Source organism: Caenorhabditis remanei, chromosome I (assembly GCF_010183535.1).
Source record: "Caenorhabditis remanei strain PX506 chromosome I, whole genome shotgun sequence".
NCBI lineage: Eukaryota > Metazoa > Nematoda > Chromadorea > Rhabditida > Rhabditidae > Caenorhabditis > Caenorhabditis remanei.
In genome coordinates, this window is record NC_071328.1 from 4188645 (window position 1) to 4214941 (window position 26297).

A 26297-nucleotide genomic window follows, 5' to 3' on the forward strand; every position below is an offset into this window, starting at 1 on the left:
ATGTGTTTGGATGAAGATGTAAACCGTTATGCGTTAAACTAAGATTTATTACCACGATAGGCTGCTTATAAAAGGTAAGAGGCACAGGGGTAAAAGGGGAAACAAGTGGATATAAAAGGAGTTAGCAATACAAGTGAGAGCCCGTTACAGCATACGCTACAGTATTTCAACATATGAGGAGAAGCAAGAGCCATTCCAGTAGATGAGAACATTAATCGAGTTGAGCAATGTAGAGGGAATCAATTCCACACCAAAAACATGAAATAAGTAGGAAAAGAAAGAAACGATGCTCTCTTCCCGTCATTTTCTCTGATTACATCAAAGCAGTTGCCACCACTGAAATCGTAAGGCGAGGTTGGGATATTATACAATCTGAAAGGAAAATACATGTATATGGATGTAAATCAGCTAGGGAAAATCAGCTGAGACTTACTTGTAATCGATTTGATACCATTGTGGCCGTTTTGTTGGATCGAATTCTTCTGTTTCCAACTGATCGATTATTAGATCTGTATCGAGAACATAGTCAGGAGTTACACTTAAATGAATTGTTTCCAAGTTGTGATATGCTTCACTTTTCATCCATTTCCTAATGAGTAGGTTAATTTCTGCTTCCGTGATAAAAAGATTACGACAAGCAATATTTCGACCCGTAAATCTTGACAAGAGACTTGCGCCAAAGTGTCCACCATTCGATAATTGAATATTGCTGATTTCGAGTATTTTCGATGAATCACTAAATTGCCCAATAACGGATGGTTGAATCATTAAAGTACTCAAATTTGGATACTGACTCAGGAAAGTATCCAAATCGTTCAGTTTTACTGATTTTCCTTTTAGTAATATCTTATTCACGTTCTCGTATATTGGAACTTCGTCAGTGAATGTGTTGATATGCACTTCCAGTCCACATGGTTCTGTATACCGATATATCGATTTGACATGCTCATATAATGACTTTGCGAGTGTTCCGTCATTCTTCAACACTCGTATCAAACACATCTGATTGAATATGTTAAGTGCAGTTTCGAATCTGAAAAAGCCACTTTAATTCTTAGTCAGCTATTTCAAAATGGATAAATACTCTAACTTACGTTCCAAGGGCAATAAAATCTTCTCCTATCTTCAATTTCTCTGGTTTCGTTCCACTCAGCCATGGATTCTCCTCAAAAAATTCGAGTATCGTTTCAACCCGTTTCCCCTCTTCTTGGACTGCAATACGCGTTTCATCAGGGTACACACAGTACCATATTTTAGGTACTCTCGGTTTCGCTCGAATCACACAATATTTCATTCGTTTCGAGCAAAGTGAGGTTACAAAAACTTCGCAATAATTCATAGAATCAAAAATTTTTTTTTGGACTACATACGGAAAGTGTAGGAGTGGTATAGGCATTCTGGAAATGAGGAAATTAAGAGATTGCAAGCAAATGAGAAAGAGAAAAATGGTAATAATGAGAAGGGGAATTAGGTTATTGATTCGAGTGCTGGGATACAGATGTGCGCCTGCGCAAGCAACGCGAACGCGTCGCTTGGTACCCTGAAAATCAATAATTGTTATGAGAGACCTAGCAGTATTCGCCGTATGTTTCCAATAAAATTTCAATAAGTACGAAGGAACCGGCGTGAATTGAAACTTTACAAGAGACATAATAAGCTGAAGAACTATAGTAACCTACAAAACGGAATCCTCTAAAAATAACAGTAAGTTTTCTATGTATCTTGTTACAAAAACTTGAAATAAGCTTGAAAGTAACTTGTTTAAAAACCTATCAACTCAAAGGGTACCATGAAATACCATGGTGTCCGCCCTTTGGTAAAAATTGAGAGTCTGGTCGTACAAGCCCTCACAAAAAAGATATAGTCCAAACAATACAAACTTCTATGAAAGCAACCGAGCGTCATATCATTCCGGATTGTTACATTATTTCAGGGTTTTAATATGTTATAGTCTAAGTCCAGCTCTCAATTTTTGTAGTTGGCGACAACTTTGATACCCACTCTTGAGATATGCGTCGTTAAAGTTTCGTCCTTCACCCCCGCGCCTCTCGCCAAAAAAAGCGGTTATCTTTAAAGGGGTGTAACTCAAAAGTGGGCGGAGCTATCAAAAAGTTGTCAACTTCAAAAATTGAGAGCTACATTCTGTCTCCTATCATAAAATATTTTTAATATAGATGAAAATTTGAGTTCATTATCCCCGAAATTCCCATTCCCACTACTTCCATATAACGCGTTCTCTGTAATGGGCCTATTCTTGGGCAGCGAAAAACGTTTTTCGCTGGTTTTTTTCGATTCACGGAACCAGAAAATCAGCGAAAAACTCTTCGCGCGCAGTCATTTTTTGCTAGAGTTTTCCCTTCCATTTTTGGAATGTTAGGCCATTCACTTCGGGACCATTTTGTTTTAATCAGTGATCCTTTAATTGTCGATTTACTCGGAATTATTTTCAGAGAAGCACCTCCTCCATTTATTGGACTTGGGGATAGGATTTTCAAGGTTTTGTAGCAGTTTTTCATAATTTTTCAGATTCTCAAGTAAGATAACATGTTTTTAGAGTTGTTTTCCATATGTTTTGTACCAGTCGGTTCACGTCGCCTAACGGCGACTAAACCTCCTTTTCTACACCACCCTTCTGGTTGTTACAGCGCCTGCGGCGCTTCCCAAACCGTTGAGACTATCGAGGTCTCAGAATTCTCTCCATCATAAGGATCGTTATATTTTTCTTAACTTGTTAGTAGTTTTCTAGCTGTGAGCAGAAAGTTCCGGAAAAACACAATTGTCAAATCTCTACTTTTCAGATACAATTTCGTTCTTTTAATCCTCCATTTTTTCTAAATCTAGCGATAAGAAAAAATCTTCCACGTCCCCACATGCGACACATCCAACTGATTACAGTCAACGTTGCCTAACAGATCGGATTCCTAAACGCATTAACCTATACCATTTGAAAATCAAATTTAGCCGCGGAATATAGCGTCTCGCAGTATGGATTAACTTGATCCATCCTTCCCATGTAGTGAGGATCTGGTTGTGCATCAGTAGCACCTATTGGAAAAACAGTTCGTTGACGTGTCGACTTCCGAACTCGATGTGGTCTGCCCGTTTCTTTCACTTGAGTTACATATGCTCTGATGGTGTTGGCTCTTGTTCTTCCCGCCGTCACATCTTCGGGGTCGTCTGAAAGCTGCCTGGAAAATCATTGAAGTCCGTCCAGATTTCATTTGATCTTCGGACTCATTTTTCCTGCTGATTTCCATTCGTTTGGTGTTGGTTCTGATATAGTTCGACTGTCGACTGCTCAATGTCAGACTGTAGGAATCGTCGGACTGATGTATTATTTGCCATAATTTTCAATCTCAGAGATAGTAAAGATCCGGACAATCTTGGGTGCCGGAAAGCAGAGCCGGACGTCTCCTTTTTGTCGATATTTTTCAGCGGCTTTTTTCACCGGCTTTTTCACCGGCTCCTGTGTCATCAGCTGAGTGCCCTTGATCCCGTCAATTCCGTTAAGTTCCACGCTCACCTCTGAATGCGAGCTGATATCGTACCTACATTCATCTCATATTTTTTGCTGACAGGTCAACAACATTTGATTTGGAATCCTGACAATATCGGGTCCGGATAGCTTCACCGGACGTCTTCTTTTTGTAGTTTTTCTTTGTCCGTCTCTGTGTCGTGTCCTCTTCCTCATCAATTCCTCCGAGCTCCACTCTCCCATCTGATTCTGATCGATGGAACACACCTTCATCTATTTATTGTTCTGTACTCATCAGACTTAGGCCATTCAACCCGAAAGTCAGACTATCACGAAGCCGTGGAACAGCATCCGATGTGGAGGTGATATCGCGGGGAACAGGAGAAGCATCACCATGAGCACCCAGTGAATTGTCGACGGGAACAGTTAGTAGTTGGAAAGAAAATGATAGTTATCAGCAGTTGGAAAAAACGGATTTTACGTGGCCCATATAAGGACTTCACGCGACTTTCGCTCGCACGGCCTCCTGCAGAGGCTCTCTCAAAGTACTGTGCGCAGTGCATTGAGAGGGCCTTCGCTGGAGGCCGTGCGCTCGTCATTATATTTTAAAAATGGGAGGAGCAAAAACTGTAATGAGAAGAAGGGAAATGTTGCCCAAAATGGCTATCAATACTTTTTTTAAATGTGGACCCATATGGATCAATTACACGTATCTTGAAAATTGTCCGTATCTATTTGTGATGCCTATCAATCTGGAAGGAGACAAAACGTTTTTAGTCCTCAATTTTTTCTGAATCCGATGATAACAAAAAATGCTTGTCGTCATTCCTTTTTTAGGAAACGGTCCGCATTTGTTCGTGACGTAGGTCTCACTGGAAACAAACGGCATGTTCGGAAATTTCTATTTTTTTCGAATCTATCAACAAAAAAAACCAAAAAATCTTTTCTCGCCCCCGGGCTCTAAAAACTAACTGTGTAGTCAACGACGCCTAACTTGCGAGATCGGACGCGGAAACACGTCAACCCTAACCATGCGGCCACGGAAAATGCAAGCCAATGAAAAGAAAGAAATGACGACGCTTAGGCCGACAGTTTCACGCCACTTTTTCCGTTTTTTATTCCCCTATGCTTTATCAGTGTTTTTGGCTCAGAAGGCGTCATTTTGAGAATTTTGAAAAAAGAAAAAGACGGGCATCATTAAGAGAAAATTTCTGATCTTTTGGTCCAAATTTGAAGAAAATCGGTTCAGTAGGAAGGGCGGTAGGATCGGCGACATACGGACAGACAAACGGATCTGCTGAATATTATTAGTAAAGATAACCAGTTGTCTACTACAGTGAATAATTAATTGTTGATTTGTAAAAAACACTTACCGTAAATACTGTATTATAACGGCACCTGTAATAGAACGGCGCCTGTATTATAACGGCACCCCATCAATACTCAGAATTCATGAATATGAATATCCCGGTGTTTTTTATTGTTTCTGATTAGAAGCAGCGTGATTGATAACGTCTTGATCAGCGAAAAGAATGCCCAAAAAAAGTTTTTCGTTTAAGTTTAATGAGTTTTTAAAACCTCAAAATTTCTCTGGGAGGCAGTTGAAAAATATAACGGCATGTCGTTATAATACAGTATTTACGGTATTTCTTGTACGAGGCTCTTCTGCGACACCTGGAAATCACCCGCCGCTGAATTGAAGATTTGCACTAAAATCAAGATTTCAAACTGCTCGGCTACTTTTCGCTACAGTTGCGCAGCACTAACGCAGCAGTCATTCGTGGACCGCTCGCCTGCTGCGTCAGAGGCGCACAAGTGTTGCATGAATGCTGCACAGTTGATGCATCAGTGCTGCCGGCGTGCTGCATGCGCTCATTGCTTCTCGTTTCTCATCAGTATAATTAGTTTGTAAACAGAATAACAAAAATAACAAATCATATTTATTTTGAAAGTAAAACTTTTTAAAAAAATTAAAAGCAAAACAAAAAAAAACTTATAGTTAGAAACATCATTTAAAATCCATGGTGGCCAGCCATCGTTGAAAGTCTCCAAGTTCCTATGGTCTGTAGCTTCGAAAAGTCCAAATTGTTTATCGAATATGTTAATTTTTGTTGATCAGCTACATTGTTGCACCAATTCCGGTAGTCTGAAAATTAAGAACAAAAGTAAAGATAAAAGGCTTCCTTCTAAACTGCCAACCTTTCGTTTTACTTCCAATTTGCATTTATGTGACTCATTTTTGCCATCCTGACACATATCCTTCTTCTGAAAAATAATATTTTGAAAAATAGAGTAAAAAAGTATTTAAAAAATGATAAAATTTGTCAAATAGACAAGAAATTTACGTTGGAAAAAATGAAAAATGCAGCCACAGTTCAATTTGCATTGGAGCGAATATACAGTTGCTGCGCGACTGTTGTGAGATTGTTGCACAACTGGTGCATGCCCCAAAAACAAGGGAACCACCGGTCGCAATACCGTGAATGCTGCATAGCTGTTGCATATGCTCTGATTTGTCTTTATTGCGGTGGAACTGTAGCGATTGTGTCGCGTAACTGTTGCAAAAGCTGTGAATGCTGCGTAACTGTTGCGGGAAGTAGCCGAGTGATGATAAAGAGATAAACATTAAGTGTTAATACAAAAAATGTTTGAAATAACACGGAAAATGCATTTCTGAAACAAAATTTTAAAAATCTCGAAAAAAAATAGTTTTGATTTTTTCTAGATAAAATTTTACCCCTTTACCAGAGGTTGTTTTTAACCAAATTTTTTTCGATTGATAGGAAAAATAATAAAAAATGTTAAAGTAATAGTTTTGGAATGGGGAAATTCCGATTAAGAATCCTAATGTTCGATTTTCTCTAAAAATCGGTCAAAAAAAAGTGTTTTTTTTTACCATAACTCCGTTAAAAATGCTTGAAAAAATTTGAAACTTTGTTAATTGAATACTCTATTCTTATACAATATATGCTAAAAATTTCAGCTTCTCCCGATCAATTCTCAAAAAGTTCATTTTTGGACCTTTGAACACCTACCGTACTACAGTAACCCGGAACTGCGATTGTGTATCAATGCATCTAATTCTGTTCAATAATCAATGCACAACGTAGCTATAGCATTTCTCACTTAAAATTTATGTATTTAATAACTTTTCTAATATTACATTACTCGGCCAATAAGAGCGTCGCTGCCAGGATTTCTCCGTACTGATTTGTATACTTATGTAACTTATGCCGGTTTTTATTCATGTGGCATTGTTAATATGTTCAAAAGATTTAACGGTTTATTCATTCAATCTGTACAGTTCGAGAAGTCTAACTCTTTGCTGGAATATTTTACTGATTTAAAACAAAGATGTTCAATTCATTTACAGAATACCGTTCAAATGGATCAACTTCTGGATAGACCGATCCACAGTCTATTGAGGATATCCCCGAAATGTTTTTTTCAGTTTTAGAACTCATGCGTATGTGGCTGTCGATCAAGAAAATTCTACATTACAAACAACGAGTGGGACTCGGCGAGTTCGGAAATCCGAGAATGCAGGTTGAGGGGTTAGACGATCCTGTAGATCCAGCACCCACGAATGGGAATGTGGCTGGTGACAATGCGTAAGATTCATAGAGCATGGAGAATAAAGCACTTGTATATTTTTACAGAGACCAATTCGACGGAAATCCTCAACAAGTTAATGAGGTGCAAAATGCGAGGTATGAAGCTGATGCCCAATTTCCTGCCCAAGGAAACAATGATATTCATCATAACGAGCAAAACAATGAAAACTTTCTTGAGAATCAATATCAATATACTGTGGATCGGCAAAGGTAAGAAGTGATACAAGATTCCAAAGAAAGAACATTCTTCAGTGGAAACTCGGACACCGTCCCCAATGATTTTTCCGATCAATACTTTTACGAGGGATCGAACGAGAACAATCATCCGAGCACTTCAACGAGCATTCCATATCACGAAGCGCCTTCAACTTCTAACAATATTCGATTGAAACGGCATATATTCAGCCAATCAGGAGAACAAGAAAACGGTTATGAATCATTTGATCAGCCGGAAGTATCGTACCCGAAGAAATACCGTGTTGTTGTACTGAAACAGGGAAATAATACAAACCTGGGTTCAAATCAAGACGCTATGTATGATACTCCGAGCACTTCTTCTGATATCCCAGGATCTGGAAGATATTCAAAACCAACAACTACTTCACAAAATGCTCAAATGGAAGGATTTATTTCTGGAACTGCCGGTCTGAATCTCCGTCAGCAACAGCTCCAAGAGAGACTTGTGGACTCTTCAAACTTAAGGACTAACTATGAAACTGCTTCAACTAATGTACCATATTTTGGGAAGAAGAGTAATCTAAACACACAGTTGCAAAGACAAGGGCATACTCATGGAGCTACCGATAAGCCAAGAATATTGAATCTGAAAAGATATGCTCCTAACCAATCGGTTGCTGGGAATCCTACGAATCGGTATCTGAATACACATCAACAAAATATCCAAAGCAGAATTGGAGATCATGAAGTCAATGAACGAGGACCATCCGAACCGAATAGAGAAGTCAACGCTTCCAACTTCAGTTACATGAATATAGAAGACTATCAAGAATTCATGCGTTACGGAGAAACTATGACTGAGTTTTTAAATCGCCTAAATGAAAAACGTAAAGCAGTCGGATTCAAAGAGGCTCAAATTTCGTCCGCTGTCTATATGAGAGTTCGTTTGAATTCGATGAGTGAAAAGACTGGAAGTCGACTTCAAAATCCGAGGCGTCCCATTTTGAAGTATATTCCTCCAACGTTTAAAACGATGTCAAAAGCCAAACTTATGACGACTCCTGAGTTTCTTCGGCACACCCAGAGAGCGCGGAACGCCGCTCCGTTCATCGAAACTACAGAAAATCTCCGACCATTTTTCGACGCGTTGTAATTTGCGGTGGAAGGATTGTCACTCACGAAGACATTTGCAAACATCCTATCGCGGATCGGAGAGTTCATCGAGTATACTGAAGTTAAACCTATAGTGAGTCTTTTTAACTCACGATTTAAAAAGAAATTACATTTCCAGATGGCCAGAGAAGGAACTACTGAAACATCGCTCAAGATTGTGCTTCATTGTGTGGTGTTTAACGCTTACGAAGAATGTAAATACGGTTATACTTTGAAGCATGTAGTCGGCTCATTAATATCAGGACTGTCAGATATGAAGACTCTTGAGAACTTTAAAGACTCTTGTTATTTACAAATCGGGAAACCAGACAGCAAGTTGAAGGTGGGAAGAAATTATCAAAATATGGAATATTTTTCAGAAAATCTCGTATCCAATGGTTGACACTTCATTCGCAGAAGCTCTCAATTACGCCATTTCTGTATCAAATTTCGAGAATCCCAAGACTAGAACTTCATGATTTAATAATACTCATCATTGTCTTGTTATATTATTGCTGAACATTTTACCTATGTATACTTATGTAACTAACTGTATTAATGTGCTATAATTATTCTGAAAGTGAGAAGTTTTATATTGATTTTTCAGTTTTTATTTACTTATTTTTTCACAAAATTGAGAAGTTGAAAGTCTTCGTTTCTTATTTATTCTCAGATGGTTTTAGAATTAACTCTGATTTATAGGCATCACGATGGAAATGGAGGATTACGGAGGAGGAGAGTTTGTATATGAATCAGACGAATGGGAAGATGGGGAAATAGATCTCCGAGATGACGACGAAATAGACAGAAAAAAAGAAAAGGAACTTCGAATGAGAAATCGGAAGACTATTATTTAGTGAGATTGAAAGAAAACTCTGAAACACTTTGATAAAAACCACCTTTTCAGCTTAAAGTATGTGGATAAACACTTGAAGGGAATGAAGAAATTAAACAAAGAATTGGTAGATTCTGATGAAGCTGAGACAATGTTGGTTGCAATACTGAAAACAAATTGAACGATTTACAATTTTCAGAGATAAATCTACGGCGGCTCGAATGATAGATGTTTCCAGTACTTCTCGGTTCTTCTCTGACTTTATGTCGAGTGAGACACCAGCTGAAACTTCTGATAGTGAGGACGAGGCAAAGTTTGTACCAGCAAGAAACTTTAGTTTTCAATAACTCATTTTCAGAGAATCCAACACAGAGTCTTCTGATATATCGTCGAGGGAGAGTGGCTCCAAAAGAGTTCGAGCCAATAATGAAAACGAAGGAATATCAGAAAAACGTCGCCGAGTTGATAGCAAATATCAAGGAGAATCAGATGCCCCAACCCCAGAAATAATTCCAATTCCACGAAAGAAATATCCATATATTCATAAAGTTCTCGACTCACTCGGAATAAAAGTCGAAAACGTACTGCACCTCTTTCAATGTGATCCCGGATTGAAAGACCTCCAGAAAATATAAGAAGCATTTGCTTGCCGAAGGAGAAATCAAGGCAAATATATTGACAAATACGATTACTAACCGTTTTCGTCAATTTTATCTGAATTTCTGAGAAACCTATTGGGCCAAAGAGAATGGTGACAACTGAATCTTAGAATATTGCTCTAAAGTAGTAAATGAGTTGAAGTAGTACCCGGGGATTGAAGTTTTTTGAATATTGGAAATCAGACATGTGTTCGTGGGGATTTTACTAGACTGCTCTTGTTTTTCGAGCCTCACTCTCCCTTTTTCCTCAAAAATTAAAGAATAAATACAAAAAAGATGTTTCCTCCTTTTGCGGTCACTTTCTTCTAAAATTTATTTTCCAGACGCTGTCAATCCGCCGAGTGTCTTGGATATCGCCAACGGACCAGTCCAGCGTGATGAAGCCGAAGGAGTGCAAGTGAGAGATATGCGAAGCCCACCTGGCACGGGCGGCGGTAGTGGCGGACAAGCTCACGTCGTGGAAAGGATGGACTCACCGCAAAAGCGCTTTTCGCGCTATGCGAAACTCGCCAGAATCGACTCGTTCAATCATCAATTTGAGAGAATTGACCCATGAAAACGAAGAAGACACAAACCGAATTGCACAGTCCAAATCGATTCAATACGGAAATTGTCGACGATCCGACAATCAGTCGACCATTTGATAAGAAAAGAGCTGGATTCGTGAGGAGTGAAGGTGCCGGAATAGTGTTTATGGAGAGGCTTGAAGATGCGGAAGCTCGTGGAGCAACGATTCTCGCGGAAGTCTTGGGATATGGAATATCTTCTGATTGTTATCATATTTCTACTCCTGATCCATCAGCCATTGGAGCTGTTCTTTCGATGAGAAGAGCAATTGGAAATGCTAATTTGGATCCGATTCAAATTGGGTTAGCCTATTTTATTCTGACTTGTTTCATTCAGAAAATAATTTCAGATATGTAAATGCTCATGCTACATCTACCCCTAATGGAGATAGTGTGGAAGCGGAAGCAGTTCGTAAAGTATTTCCAAATCTGAATATGTCGGTTAGCAGTATCAAAGGACACATTGGACATTTACTCGGAGCAGCTGGATCCGTTGAAGCAATTGCAACGATTTGTGCAATGAATGATAGTATGAAACCAGGGAATCGGAATCTGGAGGAGAGTGAAGAAGACGTCGGATTGAATCTTCTCCGAGAAAATCAGAAGTGGGAGGAGCCTAATGGTCAACCGAGGATTTCGATCTGTAATTCATTTGGATTTGGAGCGACGAATGCTAGTCTAATTTTGAAACAATTTTAGTTTATTTATAACTTTTATTACATGTACATAATGATCTTCAATCGGTTTTCATTAAAAACATTTTCATATTTGTTTCAACTGTCCATTTGCAAGAAACGTTCCTCTGTCATATTCCAGACTGCAAATACGAATTTCTGCTTCTCAATCATCACTGATGCAACGTGTTGATCAGTCTCTCGAACTACATATGTCCGGCTTGAAAACGATGGTTTCTTCCAGCATCTAGAATCAACTGCGTATATAAAATTCCATAAAAATAAGCGACAGTCATCTCATTTCGACACTTGATAAACCTCTGGGGTCCATCCTCATTTTTGAAAGAATATGCACCTCTTGTATAGAAAATAAGTAGAGAAACGAAAAACAAGACAAATTGATACCACACACTGACGGGTTCAGTGTTTGGGGCTAGGTAGGTGTCTGGTAGTAATAAGGAAATATTAACTGGGCACAGTTCTTACAACTGCGCTCCACCGTAATGCTCTTGAAAAATGTCGCTTTTTCTCCGAGTCTCTCGATTTCGCACACAATATTCTTTGGTTTCGGTAGAGCGCGGTTGTAAAAAACGTGCAGTGATGATAACAGCAACAAAAAAGAATAAGGAGAAATAGTACATTTTTGGTGGTTTCGGAGGGTGGGCGATTGGTGAGGAGGGAGAGAGAGAAGGAGGTAATATACACACAGAGTGTGGCAGATGTTCCTCCCGGCAGATGTCTCATCGAACGTCTTTTGAGCAAACCACAAGAACGGACTGTACTCTTTAGAAACGCAAAACATGTGCCTGTGTAAACCAGGAAATTGGTTTATATTCCTTTCAGACTGGATTTTGGTGCTTTTTGGCGTAGAAAATGCGGAGCAGACAGTCTGGTGAATGAAAAATTTACATGAAATGTACCCCGACGTTTTGAAATTCTGACGTGTTGGGAAATATTGAAAAAAAGTTGTGCACTAGTTTCTATTCTCTCGTGAACTAGTTCATTTTTTTCACTCCCGGCTTGATTATTTAAGGAAGACATTTTGGTATATCCCCTATTTTCACCAATTATTTTCGGGAATTGACAAAATGTTTCCGATTCTTGAGAACCTGGAAGAAAACCATAAAAGTTACTATTTCAACATTGCAATAAGTTATTTAATTGTACCTCATTAATTAATTTCTTCCTCCAATTAGCATCTTTTCCGTGCCCTAAACACCTGCATCCCACACCAACACCCTCTCAACGACTATTGATTTGTCGACACAGTACATTCCTCTGTCTCCTACGTTTCTTTGCGATTTCTTTGAATCTAGATGCTCTTTTCTTATTTATTCATAACCAATAATTATATAAATTTGTTTCCAGAAAACGAAAATGAAACTCCTTAGATTTCCATATCTAGTCCAACAGGAGATTATGTCAACTATGGATTACCAAGATCTATTTTTGCTCTCGTTCTGCTCAAAACGAGTGAAAAACTTGGTGATTTCCAGTGAAAAAAGTAGATTCAAAGAAATTGAAACCGTTAAGTATAAACTTATCGGTAGAATCATCAGCATACAAAATTCTGTTGATGAAACTTTAGATAACAAGATTGTCAAAGTCATGGAAGATTTATTTCGATTCAATGGAAAATCGAACATGATAAGTTTCAAGTGAGTTTTGAGATATTTTCCCGAAACCTAGATCAATATTCAACTAAATAATTTAGAATCCCAATGGATCGAATTGGAAAGAAGAAATACAAGATAGTTCGATTCCCATCAACAATCGAAGCTACACTTGATCATATTCTTGATATCTTCGGACAACGTCTGGACTTTCTAGTATGCACTTACCACTTGTCTGACCTTCGAATCCTTTCCAAACTGAAAAATGTCAAGAGAAGCACTTTGTGTCTTCGTGGGGAAACATGTGCTAATCAGTTGGATGATGTGGCCACCCCTTCTGTCTCCAGAAGGCCGCCGGTAATGTGCCGAGTGGGGTGGGAACATGGGCCCAAAATATACTTCCGTTTTAGGTGGTTCAGAGGTAAAGGGAAGTGTCCCGCTGTACAGTTAACACGTGTATTAAATAACCGATCTATTCAGGGGAAAAGCATGACCCGCGAGGGACTGCATTAAAAACCTGATCGATTATTTCCTTTAGGAAATTACATGAAAAGGGAGAAAAGAAGTAAGCGAGGGATTCGAGGAGTCGCTCTGGGGATTCCTAGCTAATTAAAGCTTAGGGGAGTCCAGAGGGACGCCGGCGAGGCTCACGTACAACTTCTAAAACAAACAACAAAAAAGAGAATTGTTAAAAGAACAAAACTAAAAACAAGACTGAATAAATTATGATTAGGCCAAGTCGTTGTTGTCGGTCAGCTACGGTTGCACTCGTTTCCTGTGTGCCGTCGCGGCGAGACCAGTGATGTTGTTAATAGCGTGCGCCTTTGATAGTAGAGACGCAGACACGAGAATGGCGGTGATTTGAATTGAAAGGGAATTGCTTCCGCTTCCAATGGAGTTAAAGAAACAGGGAAAAAGGGAGAAAAATAACAGAAAGTAAAATATGAAATAAATGTAAACTAAATTAGAATAATTTAGAGAACAATTATTATATTTTAGTTTGGAGTGGGACAGGACCCTGATTCGGGGACCAGGAGACTGTCAACACTCCGGGGGGTCTGAGGCCCGGCTGCTTGCGTTATGTTCACATAACATGCAAGCTTGGCTTTCGCTTTGCGAGGGTTGTAAGGCCGGACACGGTGACTGGGTAAGCGAGCTTTCGCTTGATCGACGCCGTCAGGACGAGAAGACATCATAGGATAACTGACACCTGGACTCTGATTAACAGTGTCTTGGGGTCCAATATCACCATGAGAGATCGCGGAACCTGATGACTTCGCCCTGTCATCCATATTCTCGAATTTGCGTTGTCGAGGGGCTCTAGGATTAGAATAGAACTTTTCAGAATCGTTAACAGATGTGTTGCGATTAACATCCAAGCTAGGAACTCTCCGTGTGGCGCCTTCTCCAGATGCGCCTGAACGACTAGCATCTGAATCCGGTGCAGGAGGAGCTCTCCTAACTTTGGATGCGCCTGATCGACTAGCAGCCAATGTCGGGGTTTCTCTCGTATAACCTTCTTCTGATGTGCCTGAACGACAAGCATCAGAAACCGGCCCTGGAGATACTCTCCTTCCAGAGGATGTGCCTGAACGACCAACATCCACGTCCGAAACTGTATCAACTGGTGTAGCCGAGAAATACTCGGGTCCAGATGACTTTAGTCCAATCCTATTCCTGGGTGCGCCTGAACGACTAGCATCCAAGTCCGTGGCAGATTCGACTGGCTGAGCACTACCGGATCGAGGTGTCCCGTCAAAGGCTAAAGAATTAGCTTTTCGAGGGATACCACTATCGGGGAAGTACTCGGAACCAGATGACTTTAGTCCAATCCTTCCTTTGGATGCGCCAGACCGACCAGTATCCAATTCCGGCGGCTCTCGTGCCTCTCCCTCCCCAGATGTGCCTGAACGACCAACATCTGAAGACGGAACTGCAGCTGAGCTGCCAATTTTGGAGGTGCCTGAACGACTAACATCCAAGTCCGGACCTTTAACAGATGGGGGAACCGCTCCTGACCCCATACTATCCCCTAGTGGCTGAGATTCAGAAACTAGTGGAAGCAATGGATCGATGAGAGGCTCGGTCCCATTAGACTTTAGTCCAATTCCTTCTGTAGGAGTGCCAGAACGGCCAAGCCCTACATCCGGAATCTTTGAACCAGCTTTATCCAACACTTCGCTGACTCCTTCAACTGGAACTTTCTGCGATTTCTGTCCTATTACTCCGTTCTTCGACTTGTTGTGGCTTTTGGAATGAACGGGGAACGTAGCAATGCAAGGGGGATCCGGAGGGGCCCGAGGATCAACAGATTGCTCGACCGGCTCGAAAGCTGGATCGTCTTCCGAGGGGGAGACTTCGAGGGGAATCAGATGATTCACTGGCCGCTCATAGATCTTACCTTTGCATCTAACAGTCGCTGCACGGATTTCTCCAGAGGGACTGCTTTTTAACGTCTCAATTACTCCTAGAGGCCAATTGTGGCGTGCGAACTTCTCAGTATAAATGAACACCAACTGTCCAACACGAGGTTTTAAAGTGGATGTACGTTTCTCCGGATGGGTGTTCTCCTTCAGATAAGCCAGATATGCTCCTGACCAAACATCCCATAATCTCTCCAAAACTTCGTCGAGACCCGCGAGGTGATCGAGGGTGCGACGCTCAGTTATCGAGGGATTCCGAGATGGATCAAATTTATCGCCGGGATTCAGTCCGTCACGTTCCGAGGGAAGATCGATCAGAACGGTCGGGAGTAAGAAATCCATGGGACGAAGAGCAGGCAAATCTTCAAGTGAACGAGGATTGGGCGTCAAGGGTCGACTGTTCAGCATAGATTCTACTCGTACTATCACGTGAGTCAATACAAAGAATGGTTCCAGATGCTTGCCGATTTCTTTCCTCAATTGATGCTTCACGATACCCACTACCCTCTCATAAATGCCACCCTGCCACGGTGCGAGAGGGGTGATGTACCGGAAGTTGATCTCATGATAGGCAAGAAACGTGGTGAAGGATGTACTAGGTACATAATTCCTCACGTCATCCGAAATAATCTTTGCGCCGAGGGTGAAAGTACGAGCATTATCTGAGTAGATTGAGGCCGGCACTCCCCGTCTGGAGAATGCGTTCCGCAATCCTAGCAGATACATCTCCGTCGTCCCGTCAGGAATTAACTCGAGGTGAGTTGCCCTTGTGACGAGGCAGGTGTATACCAAGACATAAGCCTTGCCGATACAGCTACCATCATCTAGGCGATAATTCAGTGGACCACCATAATCGAGGCCCACATGCTGAAACGGAGTAGACGGAGTTGTACGAAACCGTGGGAGCGTCCGTGAAAACGGATACTCAAACGGCTTGTTGTTAACCCTTTGACAAGGAATACAACTGCGGATTACAGAATCTGCAAGTTGCTTGTCCGCTTGGATCCAGTATCTCGTTCGAAGCGCTGCTACCAGATATGTCGCCGGTAGATGCACGTTTTTAATGTGCGTCTCCATAACGACCAATCGTGCTAGCCGATGCTTCTTATGAACCAGAATTAACTTGTTAGTGTCACTAGCAAGAACTGGCGAGGGAACTCTTTGATGGGCTCGCCAGAGGCCATCGACGTCGAGGACTGGATTCAATTTGGACGAAAATTCCTGCCCAGAGCTAGCCGCTTCCTTATAATGTTCAATGAATACAAGTCTCCGAGCTATCGCTCTACTCTGTACGCCCAAATCGGGGGTACCGAGGGATTTTTTGGATTCAATGAATTCCGTCATGATCGGACTCTTCCACACGTGACGTTTGAACAGCTTTAATAAGCAGTTCAAAGTCGAGTGCGTAAACGACACGACTCTGGAAAGAGAGTGGCTTCGCTCGAATGGAACGAAAGAAACGTACTGTTCCTTACACTGAGTTGTAAGACACATACCCCGAAGGGCTTCAGTCAGAGCTTTGAACTCTGCCTGGTCTGTCGATTTCTCGACAGTGTCTACCGATTTCTCAGCAGAACAGTCTACCGATTGCTCAGTAGGTTTTACCGATTTCTCAGTAGAATTTTTGTCAGATTTCTTTCCTGCCGTAATGATTTCCGAGGAAATAAGTTCACGGAAGTCCGAAGGGCAAGAAATAATGCCTTCGAGGCGACAGGGCCATGTATCTGGATGATTCGTTAAGAAGTCCGGGCCGCGAAACCATAAAGAGCAATTCTTTAAGTCTTCGCTTCCCATTCCTCTCGTAGCAATATCAGCCGGGTTTTGGTCAGTAGGGCAATGATGAAAGACTGATGGAATCTCGAGGGATTTCAATGAGTCGCTCTTATCATTAATAGCCTTAACACGATTACTGACCCAGCATTTCTTTTGCTCGTTACGAAGAATCCAATACAAGGCTACCATCGAATCAGAAAAGAACCTGACGGAGCTTGGGTGCTCCGAAACCATAGCGTTAACTACCGTCATTGCAATCCTCGCACCAATCTCAATCGCGAGTAATTCGAGACGAGGAATGGTAAGAGTATTACAAGCCGATGGCTTAATTTTCGATTTTGCGGTCAGAAGACCTACCACGGGGTCCCGGCCTTCATACTCATAGAGTATGTAGACTGCACAGGCATAGGTATCTTTGGAAGCGTCCGAGAAGACAAGAAGATGGCTCTTCTTGAACTTACCACTAGGTCTCAACATGCGAGGAATCGAAATCGATGACTCGGAGAATTGATGCCTAATGGCTTCCCATCGGTTAAGAAGGGAACGAGGGATTTTCGTCTTCCAGTCGATACCGTCATCCCATAAGTCTCGCATCAATAACTTGAACGAGACCAGCAATGGAGCTAGGACGCCGAGGGGATCGAAAGTTTCGGCCATGCGTGAGGCCACCTGACGTTTCGTCGGGTGTGACTCCAGCAACGTTGCTAGTTTCACCGTATATGTATCTTTTACAGTATCCCAGAGATAACCGAGTAACTTGATCGTCGTTTCGCTTGTAATCTCATCCCGAGGGAATTTAGACATCTCTTCTTGGCAATTCGTGATATACTCTCGAAGACGCATATTCATCGAGGTGAATGCGTCTCTTGAGGCAATCCGAAGATCCTGTATTTCCGCCTTATTGTTCGAGGTAATCATTACATTGTCGACGTATATGTTCTGCCGAATCCGCTCAGCGATGCCGTCGGTCATTCCATTTAAGTAATGATCGATAGTGGCAGCGAGGAGAAACGGAGAACACGTCATTCCAAAAGGAATCCGAGTGAATCGGTACTCAATAATGTTATCGCGCACAGGCGGTTTCGTTATATCCTTTATCCAGATAAAACGAGTACAGTTTCGATCCTCGGGCACCAGACGTACCTGGTGGAAGGCTTTTTCAATATCAGCCACCACCAGGTAATCCGGTAAACGAGAGCGAATGAGAATGTCGAAGAGATCAACAAGCATGGACGGTCCAGGGTCGAGGCAGTCGTTAAGACTGAGCTCGCCCCCTTTCTTACTGCTCGCATCGAGTACAATCCGCAACTTTGTCGTAAGCGAAGATTCCTTCACTACGACTCGATGGGGAATGTAATACACTGGATCTGTATTGTTATCCATCTCTGGTGTGACTATTTCAATAATACCGCTGGCTAGTTGCTTTTTTAGGATCTCATCATAATCTTGCATCAAATTCTTCTTTCTTTTCAGAGAGAGAATAAGCTGCTCTAACCGTTTAGCAGCAACTCCGCGGTTTGACGCGAGGCGTTTCTGCTTCCCGTTCCACGGAAGGGATACCATAATGATACCGTCTTCAGTGTACCGGATGTTCTTTTTGAACTCGGCAATGAGATCCTTTGTTTCCGTCTTTTTCCCCTCAATTGGCCCAGGTTCCTCGATACCCAAATTCTCAAGATTCCATAACTGAGAAATCTCCGAGTGGAGACGCTCGACGGGATCCTTCGAATCCGTCTGAGTCATCAAAGACCCGATGAAGCTTTCACAATGAAACGCTTCAACTTGGTCGCTGCTGATCTCGTCCGGGGGAAGTGAAGAACGAGGAGGGGGAAAGATGATAGGAGCAAACGGTGTTAACTCCACGAATCTTTCGGAAGGAAGCAACAGCCTCTTCGATCTCCCTAATAATCGAGGTAACAGGTCGTTACCCAAAATCATATCAATGAATTGGCCGTTAAAGGCTTGATCCAATGACAAGGCTTGAGTATCGACGTGATGGGCTCGAAGATGACTAACATCGGCTGAACTCAGACGAGGGCAGACGAATTTAGTCTTCGGAAGACGAGGGGCACCAGCGATGAGCATTGAAAAAGGCTCACCATCTGTATGGAATGACATCTGGTAGATATTTGACTTTTCAGTAGTGGTTTTGCTATATCCCGCAATTGTCAAAGTCCTCGTCGCTAGGATGTTCAGACCAAAGCGCTCTGCGCTCTCGTGAGAGAGAACAGACAGCGTTGCTCCGGAATCAACCAGTGCTAAAACCTTGTGACCGGCCGTAGTACGTAATACTACGAAAGGTAACTTCGAGATCTCGGTTATATCTCCCACGAGGGATGCGTTATAAAGGCATTCCTGTGTGAGACGTTCGAGAAATAGCGGTAAACCTCTACTGAGAGACGAATCTCCACCAGAATCGTGACCCGAAGGTCGTTCTAGAGACACTGTTGCTGGCGAGGCAACAGTTGGACTGCGGGCCAAGGACGGCCTAGAGTCAACCTCTAGAGAATTATTGCGAGCCCCCGAAGGGGCCACGAAAAAATTCTGACAACACTGGAGCTGGAGCGTCGGCTGGGTAGTTTCGAGGGTCCCGGTAGTACTCTTTCAAAGTGCATCCTCCGGTATTGTGCTTGCCTTGACAGTAAGCACAAGTACTGAAGCTCTGGCAATCTTCGGTTCTGTGGTTTCGCTGAGCACAATTGTGACAGGAACCGCTAGAACGGAAGAACTGACGAACGTCGTACGAGGGAAGAGCACATTGAAGAATTGAGTGTCCGGGGCCACAGATGAAACAACATTTCGAGGCAGCTTCAGAGTCTCGAGGGAAGGTATGATGAATGAATCTTGCATCATAACCTCTCCCGTGCTTGTAGCACGGTTCGAGTTTTTCTCCGGGCTGCCCTTTCATGCCAGGAATCCGAGGCTTTGGCTGCACTGAAGCCGAGTTGACCGTGGCTGCGTTTCCTTGACTCCGAGGAGCCTGATTTCCCTGGTGGAACGTCTGCTGGGAACCGAAGTAGCCCAGGCTATTCCCACCAGAAGAGCCGTGGTTGTCTACTTTACTCTGATTCACAGAGTTGTTAGACTGGTTTGAAGTCTGCGGACTCTTCCCTCCTTTGTTTCTCTTCTTCGAATTTGTCGATGAGTTATTGCTAACATTCGACGCATTTGGAAGCGGAGAAGCCGGTGTCTTGGTACTACAAGTACCCGCACCAGGAGCGAAATTTCCATTCGACTTCGTAGGATTACTCGAGATCTGGGATGTAGCCATTACTGACTCATCCGGTATCTCTTTCAACCTTTCAGCGACGTTCGCAGATTGGTATCGATCAGCAAAAGCTCGATCTCTCAAGGATTGATCGTATCTATTGATGATGTCATCAACCGATGGCTGCGAGCCGTCTTCAAACAAATTTCTGATGTTACGGAGCATCTTCCCCGGTAACTTCACCATGAAGCTGCGAACAAACGAGGGGGTATTTACATCCTCCCCAAGATCTCGAAGCCTCCGGATGAGCGTTTTGCTCTCCATAAGCTGCCGAGCTGCACGTTTGTAGTCTGTCGCATGGAAACTAAGCCGACTGAATTGCTGAAGGGCTTCTGTAACTTCCGAAGTATCTTTTTCGAAAGTTTCTCGCATATTCGCTAAGGTAGCTTCAAGCGAATCACGAGGTTTAGTAAGCTCGCAAAAGAAGCCCTTAGCGTCTCCGATAAGCTTCTTTTCCAAGAGAGACAATCGCATCACATCGTCAAGTCGCGGGTTATGCAATCCAAGTGATTCAAACATCGTCATGAACTTTTTGTATCTGAGCGCTTCGCCAGTAAATTTCGGAAGAATGGCATCTAGGTCGTGATAAGACAACCATTTACCATTCGTCTTCCCTTTCCTGGTGCTCTCTGCCGCACGACACTCGACGTCAGATTCCTCATCAGAAGATTCTTCCTTACGAGCTCGAGGGGCATGAGACCGAGCAGAGACAATGTGTTCCTTCTCGTCGCTGTCAGACAGGGACGAGAAGTTCGACTGAATTTTTTCACGAGGGGTTGATGCTACTATCTGCTTGTTCTGGGTCATGAAACGTCCACCGCTTTCCGGACGTTTCTCAACGAAACCTCCAGCGAAATATGGTGATGATCCAGCATTCTGAAGAGGACACATGTGTGTCTCATGCAGATTTGACGTGCAATGCACGCACAATCCGTTCCGTGCTAGATAGCGCGGCAGATCCGAGCTCTTACATTTGAAGAGCTCATGTCCTTCATCACAGACCGGGCACGCTATCGGCTGTCCATGGGACGCCGCGTTCGTGTCCGCTCTGATCGAGGAACGTCTAGAGGCTTCGTGGTTTTCGACACTTGAACGAGTGTGCGAGGTAACCACAGGAGGAACTTGCGTTCCACCAGAGTTGTTGACTCCGACAGTCGAGGGGTTTTCAATCAGATCGAGGTCCTTGATGTCGTCATCTTTATGGTGGACAGATTCCGTATCCGAATGGTCTTCTTCGAATGGTTCTTCTCCGTCCACGGGTGAATTTTCCACATCCTTCGAAATATCCGCGGTTTCCGTTGGGGATATCTCTCCAGCGAGGTAATCCTGCTTCTCGAGGGCTGCTTGCAGGGCCGTGATGGCGTTCTTGATGACCGGCAGGTTGTCAGTCCGTGGTTTCAGGTCGAGATGAGCCTTAGCCACTTCGCGTAGGCGTTGACGTTCCCGGTTGGACAAGAGTTCGTCGATATTCTTGACGAATTCGTAGAAATGCTTGTCCGTTTCGATCATTCCCGCTATGACCATCAACTTCTTTCGCAAGTTGTCGATAGTTTTGAGCCCGAGAGCATCATAGACGGCCGAGGGGTCGTCCATGAAATGGAATGCTTGTTCCGCGGTTTTGAGGCCGGCGGTGCTTGCACGAGTGATTGCGGTCTTGACGTTGCGTTGAGCCGTCTTGAAGTTTTCCGAGGGCGAACGTTGATTGTTCGCTTGGCCATCTCCAGAGGTCGTCGGCAGTCCGTTCCGCGAGGGTTGTTGTCCGGTACCAGACATGGTTGGGTGTTCACAAAAGGGTTGAAGTCGAAAGCTGAAATTAAAAAGGTATTCTTAAAGAGAATTGAGACCGGACAGCGGGGCTAAAGAAAGATTAAAAAACAGAGAAACAAAACACTAAAAAGTCCGCTCCTGTTCGGGCGAGTCCTGACGTCCATCCACGAACTGATCACATCCGAAGCTGAAAACCAGGCTACACAACAAAACTCCGATTGTAGCTTCAGCTGTGTTCAGTAGGCCGATGAGTCAGATGAGCTCCGAGACGTTGTCTTGGTAGGACGAATACCAAGTCACAATTGTGCGCATAACTCTAACTTAGTTCATCCTTAAAGGATGTTATACAACGTTAATCTCGTCATTGCTCATCAGCTCATCGACCATCACTCCGGAAGAAGAAGAAACCTTCGCCGTCCAGAGAGTCGACACAGTCTGAATACTAGAATCCTAGAAATGAAGTGGCTGGGGTGTGTTTTCGCTGTACCGTCAGCTAGACACGTTCAGAGCCTCGCAACTCTGAGATACGAGAGGGTCCAATTCAGTGAAGAGAACTGAATCGGGGGTGGGGTATCGGTTACCAAACGAAGCTCCACTTATTCAAATCGGGATAGGCTACAGACGTCCAAATGATGCACAGCAATCTACACAGGCCCGCGGTGGTCCTGGTAGAGTGTGGATCATCTATTCAACTGAGCACGCAGCAAGATTGCTGTATCTCGAGGGCGTGTTCCTCGCAGCCTGGTGGCTCCTCACCTAACAACTCGAGGGTCTTCCAACAAAACACTACGAATTTACCTGAAGTAATCCGTCAGATTAAACTGGATCTGCTAATAGGCACTTCGGAACCCTTCGGTGGGGCACTACTATTCGGTAGGGGGTAAATTGGATAGCTCTTATTCTCCATTACCCGGTCAAGGCCATAGTAGTTTCTAGACAGGGAAACTAGGTGTTGTCCGAGGCGTATCGGTTTATTCAACTCCCTCTCTAGCGGGTTGCAGTTTATTACCGGTTATATATGATCACTGATGCATCAAAGACACGCGGGTAACAATATGTCCACCTTGACCAGACAGTAAACTGCCCGTTTATCAATCTCTCACGACTACACGGCTTCACCGCGAGGACTGAACTAGAGACATGGGATGAAATTGGACGTGTTTCTAAACTTGTACCATAGCTTAGACTCGGTTCTGTGGAACGATGGAGGGACTCGACCCACTCATCAACTGGCGGAAAACATCGCGAACTTTGGATCCGATGCGGATTTACAGTACTACGGAGCTCTCCATCTGGCTAAGATGCCGCTTTCTTCCATAGACTACCACTCTTCCCAGTGAATCGTTGAACCTGGAGCACTAGGTGCCTCCCTGCTCTCGGATTCTTACCCCATCTGTGAACATTACCGATTTTAACACGCTAGAAGAGCAGTACGATCTCGCACCAGCCCGCTCGAACGATCGTATCGAGCCTGCTCTCTACTCATCGCATAGAGTTGATTTCATCACATTTTACCCCCTTCCAGAGCCTCGCGCTCTTAGAAAGGCTTGGTTCCTTTACGTGCAGACTCGTAATCTAAAGAGGTTTAACGAAAAAGCGTTCCATCGGGCCATTCTGAATGAGGATGGTTGCTATCTGTATGTTGCGCATTTGCATCAAATATCGTCTGTTGACGAGGAATTCGATGAAGACCAAATACACTAAATGATGCATTATGTGCATCAAACCTGCCTCAAAATTCCGATACATTATGCACCAAATCCGGCGCATTGTGCACCAAATCTAGTCCATTGTGTACCAAATCCCTCACGGAATATGGATTACCAGAATTTTCACTCCGAGAGTATCGTGCTGAGTACGCAGCGAGACCGTTTCAATCTCGCTGATCACTGATCACGACGTCTACAGGAGCACCCATTAGAGACCGAATTCTAGCTGCATGAGACCGAACTCTAGCTGCAAAACTCAGCTCATGCACCAAGCTTTCTATCTGAAAATGGGTAGCGATTTATGTCATACAGATTAGCACCGAAAAACGTTTCGTCTAACCAAAATGAGACGAAGATTGAGAGGAGTAGGGTGGGTTGGTGTCGACAGGCACGAACTGCACATTACTGCTACAAAAAAGCCGAGCTCACTTTAGCCACGTAGCCACGTGGACAAGTTTATTAGCACACGTAAAAGAATACGTTCTTTCGAGACGTATGACGTTCTTTCGAGACGTCACGAGGGTTTACACGCACTAATAATTTACGTATAATCTCGTTGTGTCGTACTAGACCTAAAGTATATAGCTCTCGGTGGCGTTTCTGCCGGTGAGAACATCTTCAGGGGGATACGACCACGCATGGACGGGTCGCTCATCGATGAACTTGCGTCGAAGCATGTATCAAAAAGGAAAACTCCTCTTGGAGACTGGTCCTTGCTTTTCGTGACACGCTGCAGTTCGATCAAGCAGCATTAGAAAGAACTGAGGTTTCATCTGTAGATAACTACGAGCTGATGTCACTTGTCAAGGAGGTGACCGGCACCTTTGCCATCATCATGCTATAAGATTCACACCATTGAAGTAATCGAGATACTTCGCTAGCGCTTCTCCTAAATCAATCAGACCGCCGAACATGAACGATTAACTTCCGTCTTTCGAGCACAAAGGAAATACGTTGATGAGCGAATTTGAGATCGAAATCTCGGTACAAAAGGAACTAACATTTTAAGTTGCTTGACTCAAATGCAGTCGTCAATAAGACTTATAGGTATAAACGAGGTGACGTAATCAACGGAGGACTTCTTTGACGAAGTCGTCCTTCGACTAACGGCACTTATGCTCTAATTAATATTGCTAGATGAATCTATTCACGAGGTGATGTGTCTCGAACTGTACACTTGTGACAGCCCGTATCACTCGCTCCGATTCTACCAATACTGGTTAATCGGATTTTAGACAATTCTCACCCAAAGCCGTACGCGAACTGATATCTGTATACCCCCGAAGGGCGTATGCAGTCTCAATTCTTAGAACCGAATTCCTGGGGGGACCTCAGATTGCTCGGCGCCGCGTCTCATCCGATACTCGATCTCCGAGGGAGGGAAGTACCGAAAGGTAAGCAACGTCGAGGGATCGGAGGCTTGCCCAGTAATTCAAGTGGCCTAGACGATACAATGTGTGCGAACTATCAGAGAATTTCATCACTTATCACGACTAAATCGACCTTGAAGACTATATATTAGACGAACCAAGTGTGATTTCAACGCATCGAATGCTCCCTAGCTACATCAAATATTGCTCACTCGATAGTGATGCGAGTACTTCAGTTACGGTACCAGAACACAAATTAATCCCTATATCCTCGTCCTTCTCTTAGCGTTAGCATCATAGATCCGGATAGTTTTTGTTTTATCCCGAGGGAATGGACCGGTTTTTAAGATCCTCGCGATCACCGACCCGGATAACCCTGAATCTCGGCTTAATCTCGGGAGCCACCCGAGAGTCATTGCTCCGACTACAGGTTTAGGGTTTTTCCAATCGAGCACTTTTACTCTCGATCAGACGGGGAGAATTTTAACAATTTAACACAAATATAGGACCGTAATCCTGTGTATAACATACACTTGATGACAGAATCATCAACTATCTGAGCCCCGTATGCCGAGTGAACGTTTCCACTGGCTTGATACAAGAAAAATTTCAAGTATCCGGTGTCAATCGTCTGTAAACCGATCGTGGGTTTAGAGTGCAACGAAAAAATATGCTCTAATCTCCACATGCCCGAGGGCGCTGGACGAATCCAAATCGGTGTACAATGTTAGCTGCCTGCTAACTTCTACCCAGTGCACGGAATCGTGCGTTCAGGTATATCTGAAACACTCTCTTCTGTGGCTAACATTCAAGTTATCAGTTTACCCAGACTCGAGGTCATAGAGACGGATGAAATTCCTTTTAGCCTCGCAGATTCCGAAGAATCGTAGAGTATGACGTTTCACTTCTACTCATAACTATAGAAGTAGGAAAGCCCGACGAATTGGTCAGCGCTACCCTTTGAATCATCGTGTTCAGTTCGTGTTTGGACTACAGACGGAAAAGTCGGGAAGGTACTAAAGCCGATCTGAAATAGAGCAGAAATTGAAATAATTATGAGTTTACACTCATAGCTATATACCAATCATTGAGATCATCAGTATCAACAAAAGAACCGGTTTATTTACGAAGACCCGTAAAAAAACTTAAAACAGAAAGGTTAACAATTAATTAGTCGATTCCGAGGGATTCTCATGATTGGCAGCTCTCTGCTTCTTGACAG

At 43.2% G+C, this 26297-nt stretch overlaps 6 protein-coding genes across 6 annotated transcripts; 4 read left to right on the top strand and 2 right to left on the bottom strand.

Annotated features, from left to right (window-relative positions):
- Positions 1–429: 429 nt before the first annotated feature.
- Positions 430–1294, bottom strand: GCK72_000647 (uncharacterized protein; the record flags this gene model as incomplete). The annotated part of the gene is made up of 2 exons (XM_003109266.2): positions 430–1033; positions 1095–1294. 2 exons carry the CDS (start codon positions 1292–1294, stop codon positions 430–432), a joined length of 804 nt encoding a protein of 267 aa, XP_003109314.2.
- Positions 1295–6937: 5643 nt separating this feature from the next.
- GCK72_000648 (uncharacterized protein) lies at positions 6938–8419 on the top strand (the record flags this gene model as incomplete). Its single annotated transcript, XM_003109352.2, has 3 exons — positions 6938–7086; positions 7135–7299; positions 7342–8419. 3 exons carry the CDS (start codon positions 6938–6940, stop codon positions 8417–8419), a joined length of 1392 nt encoding a protein of 463 aa, XP_003109400.2.
- Positions 8420–9128: 709 nt separating this feature from the next.
- GCK72_000649 (uncharacterized protein) lies at positions 9129–10468 on the top strand (the record flags this gene model as incomplete). Its single annotated transcript, XM_053722604.1, has 5 exons — positions 9129–9274; positions 9326–9406; positions 9453–9566; positions 9612–9853; positions 10236–10468. The coding sequence occupies 5 exons, from the start codon at positions 9129–9131 to the stop codon at positions 10466–10468; spliced, it is 816 nt and encodes a 271-aa protein (XP_053591249.1).
- A 137-nt stretch (positions 10469–10605) lies between these two features.
- Positions 10606–11177, top strand: GCK72_000650 (uncharacterized protein; the record flags this gene model as incomplete). The annotated part of the gene is made up of 2 exons (XM_003109088.2): positions 10606–10781; positions 10829–11177. The coding sequence occupies 2 exons, from the start codon at positions 10606–10608 to the stop codon at positions 11175–11177; spliced, it is 525 nt and encodes a 174-aa protein (XP_003109136.2).
- Positions 11178–12529: 1352 nt separating this feature from the next.
- GCK72_000651 (uncharacterized protein) lies at positions 12530–14842 on the top strand (the record flags this gene model as incomplete). Its single annotated transcript, XM_053722605.1, has 3 exons — positions 12530–12810; positions 12867–12981; positions 14765–14842. The coding sequence occupies 3 exons, from the start codon at positions 12530–12532 to the stop codon at positions 14840–14842; spliced, it is 474 nt and encodes a 157-aa protein (XP_053591250.1).
- Positions 13761–19046, bottom strand: GCK72_000652 (uncharacterized protein; the record flags this gene model as incomplete). The annotated part of the gene is made up of 1 exon (XM_053722606.1): positions 13761–19046. One exon carries the CDS (start codon positions 19044–19046, stop codon positions 13761–13763), a length of 5286 nt encoding a protein of 1761 aa, XP_053591251.1.
- Positions 19047–26297: the final 7251 nt, after the last annotated feature.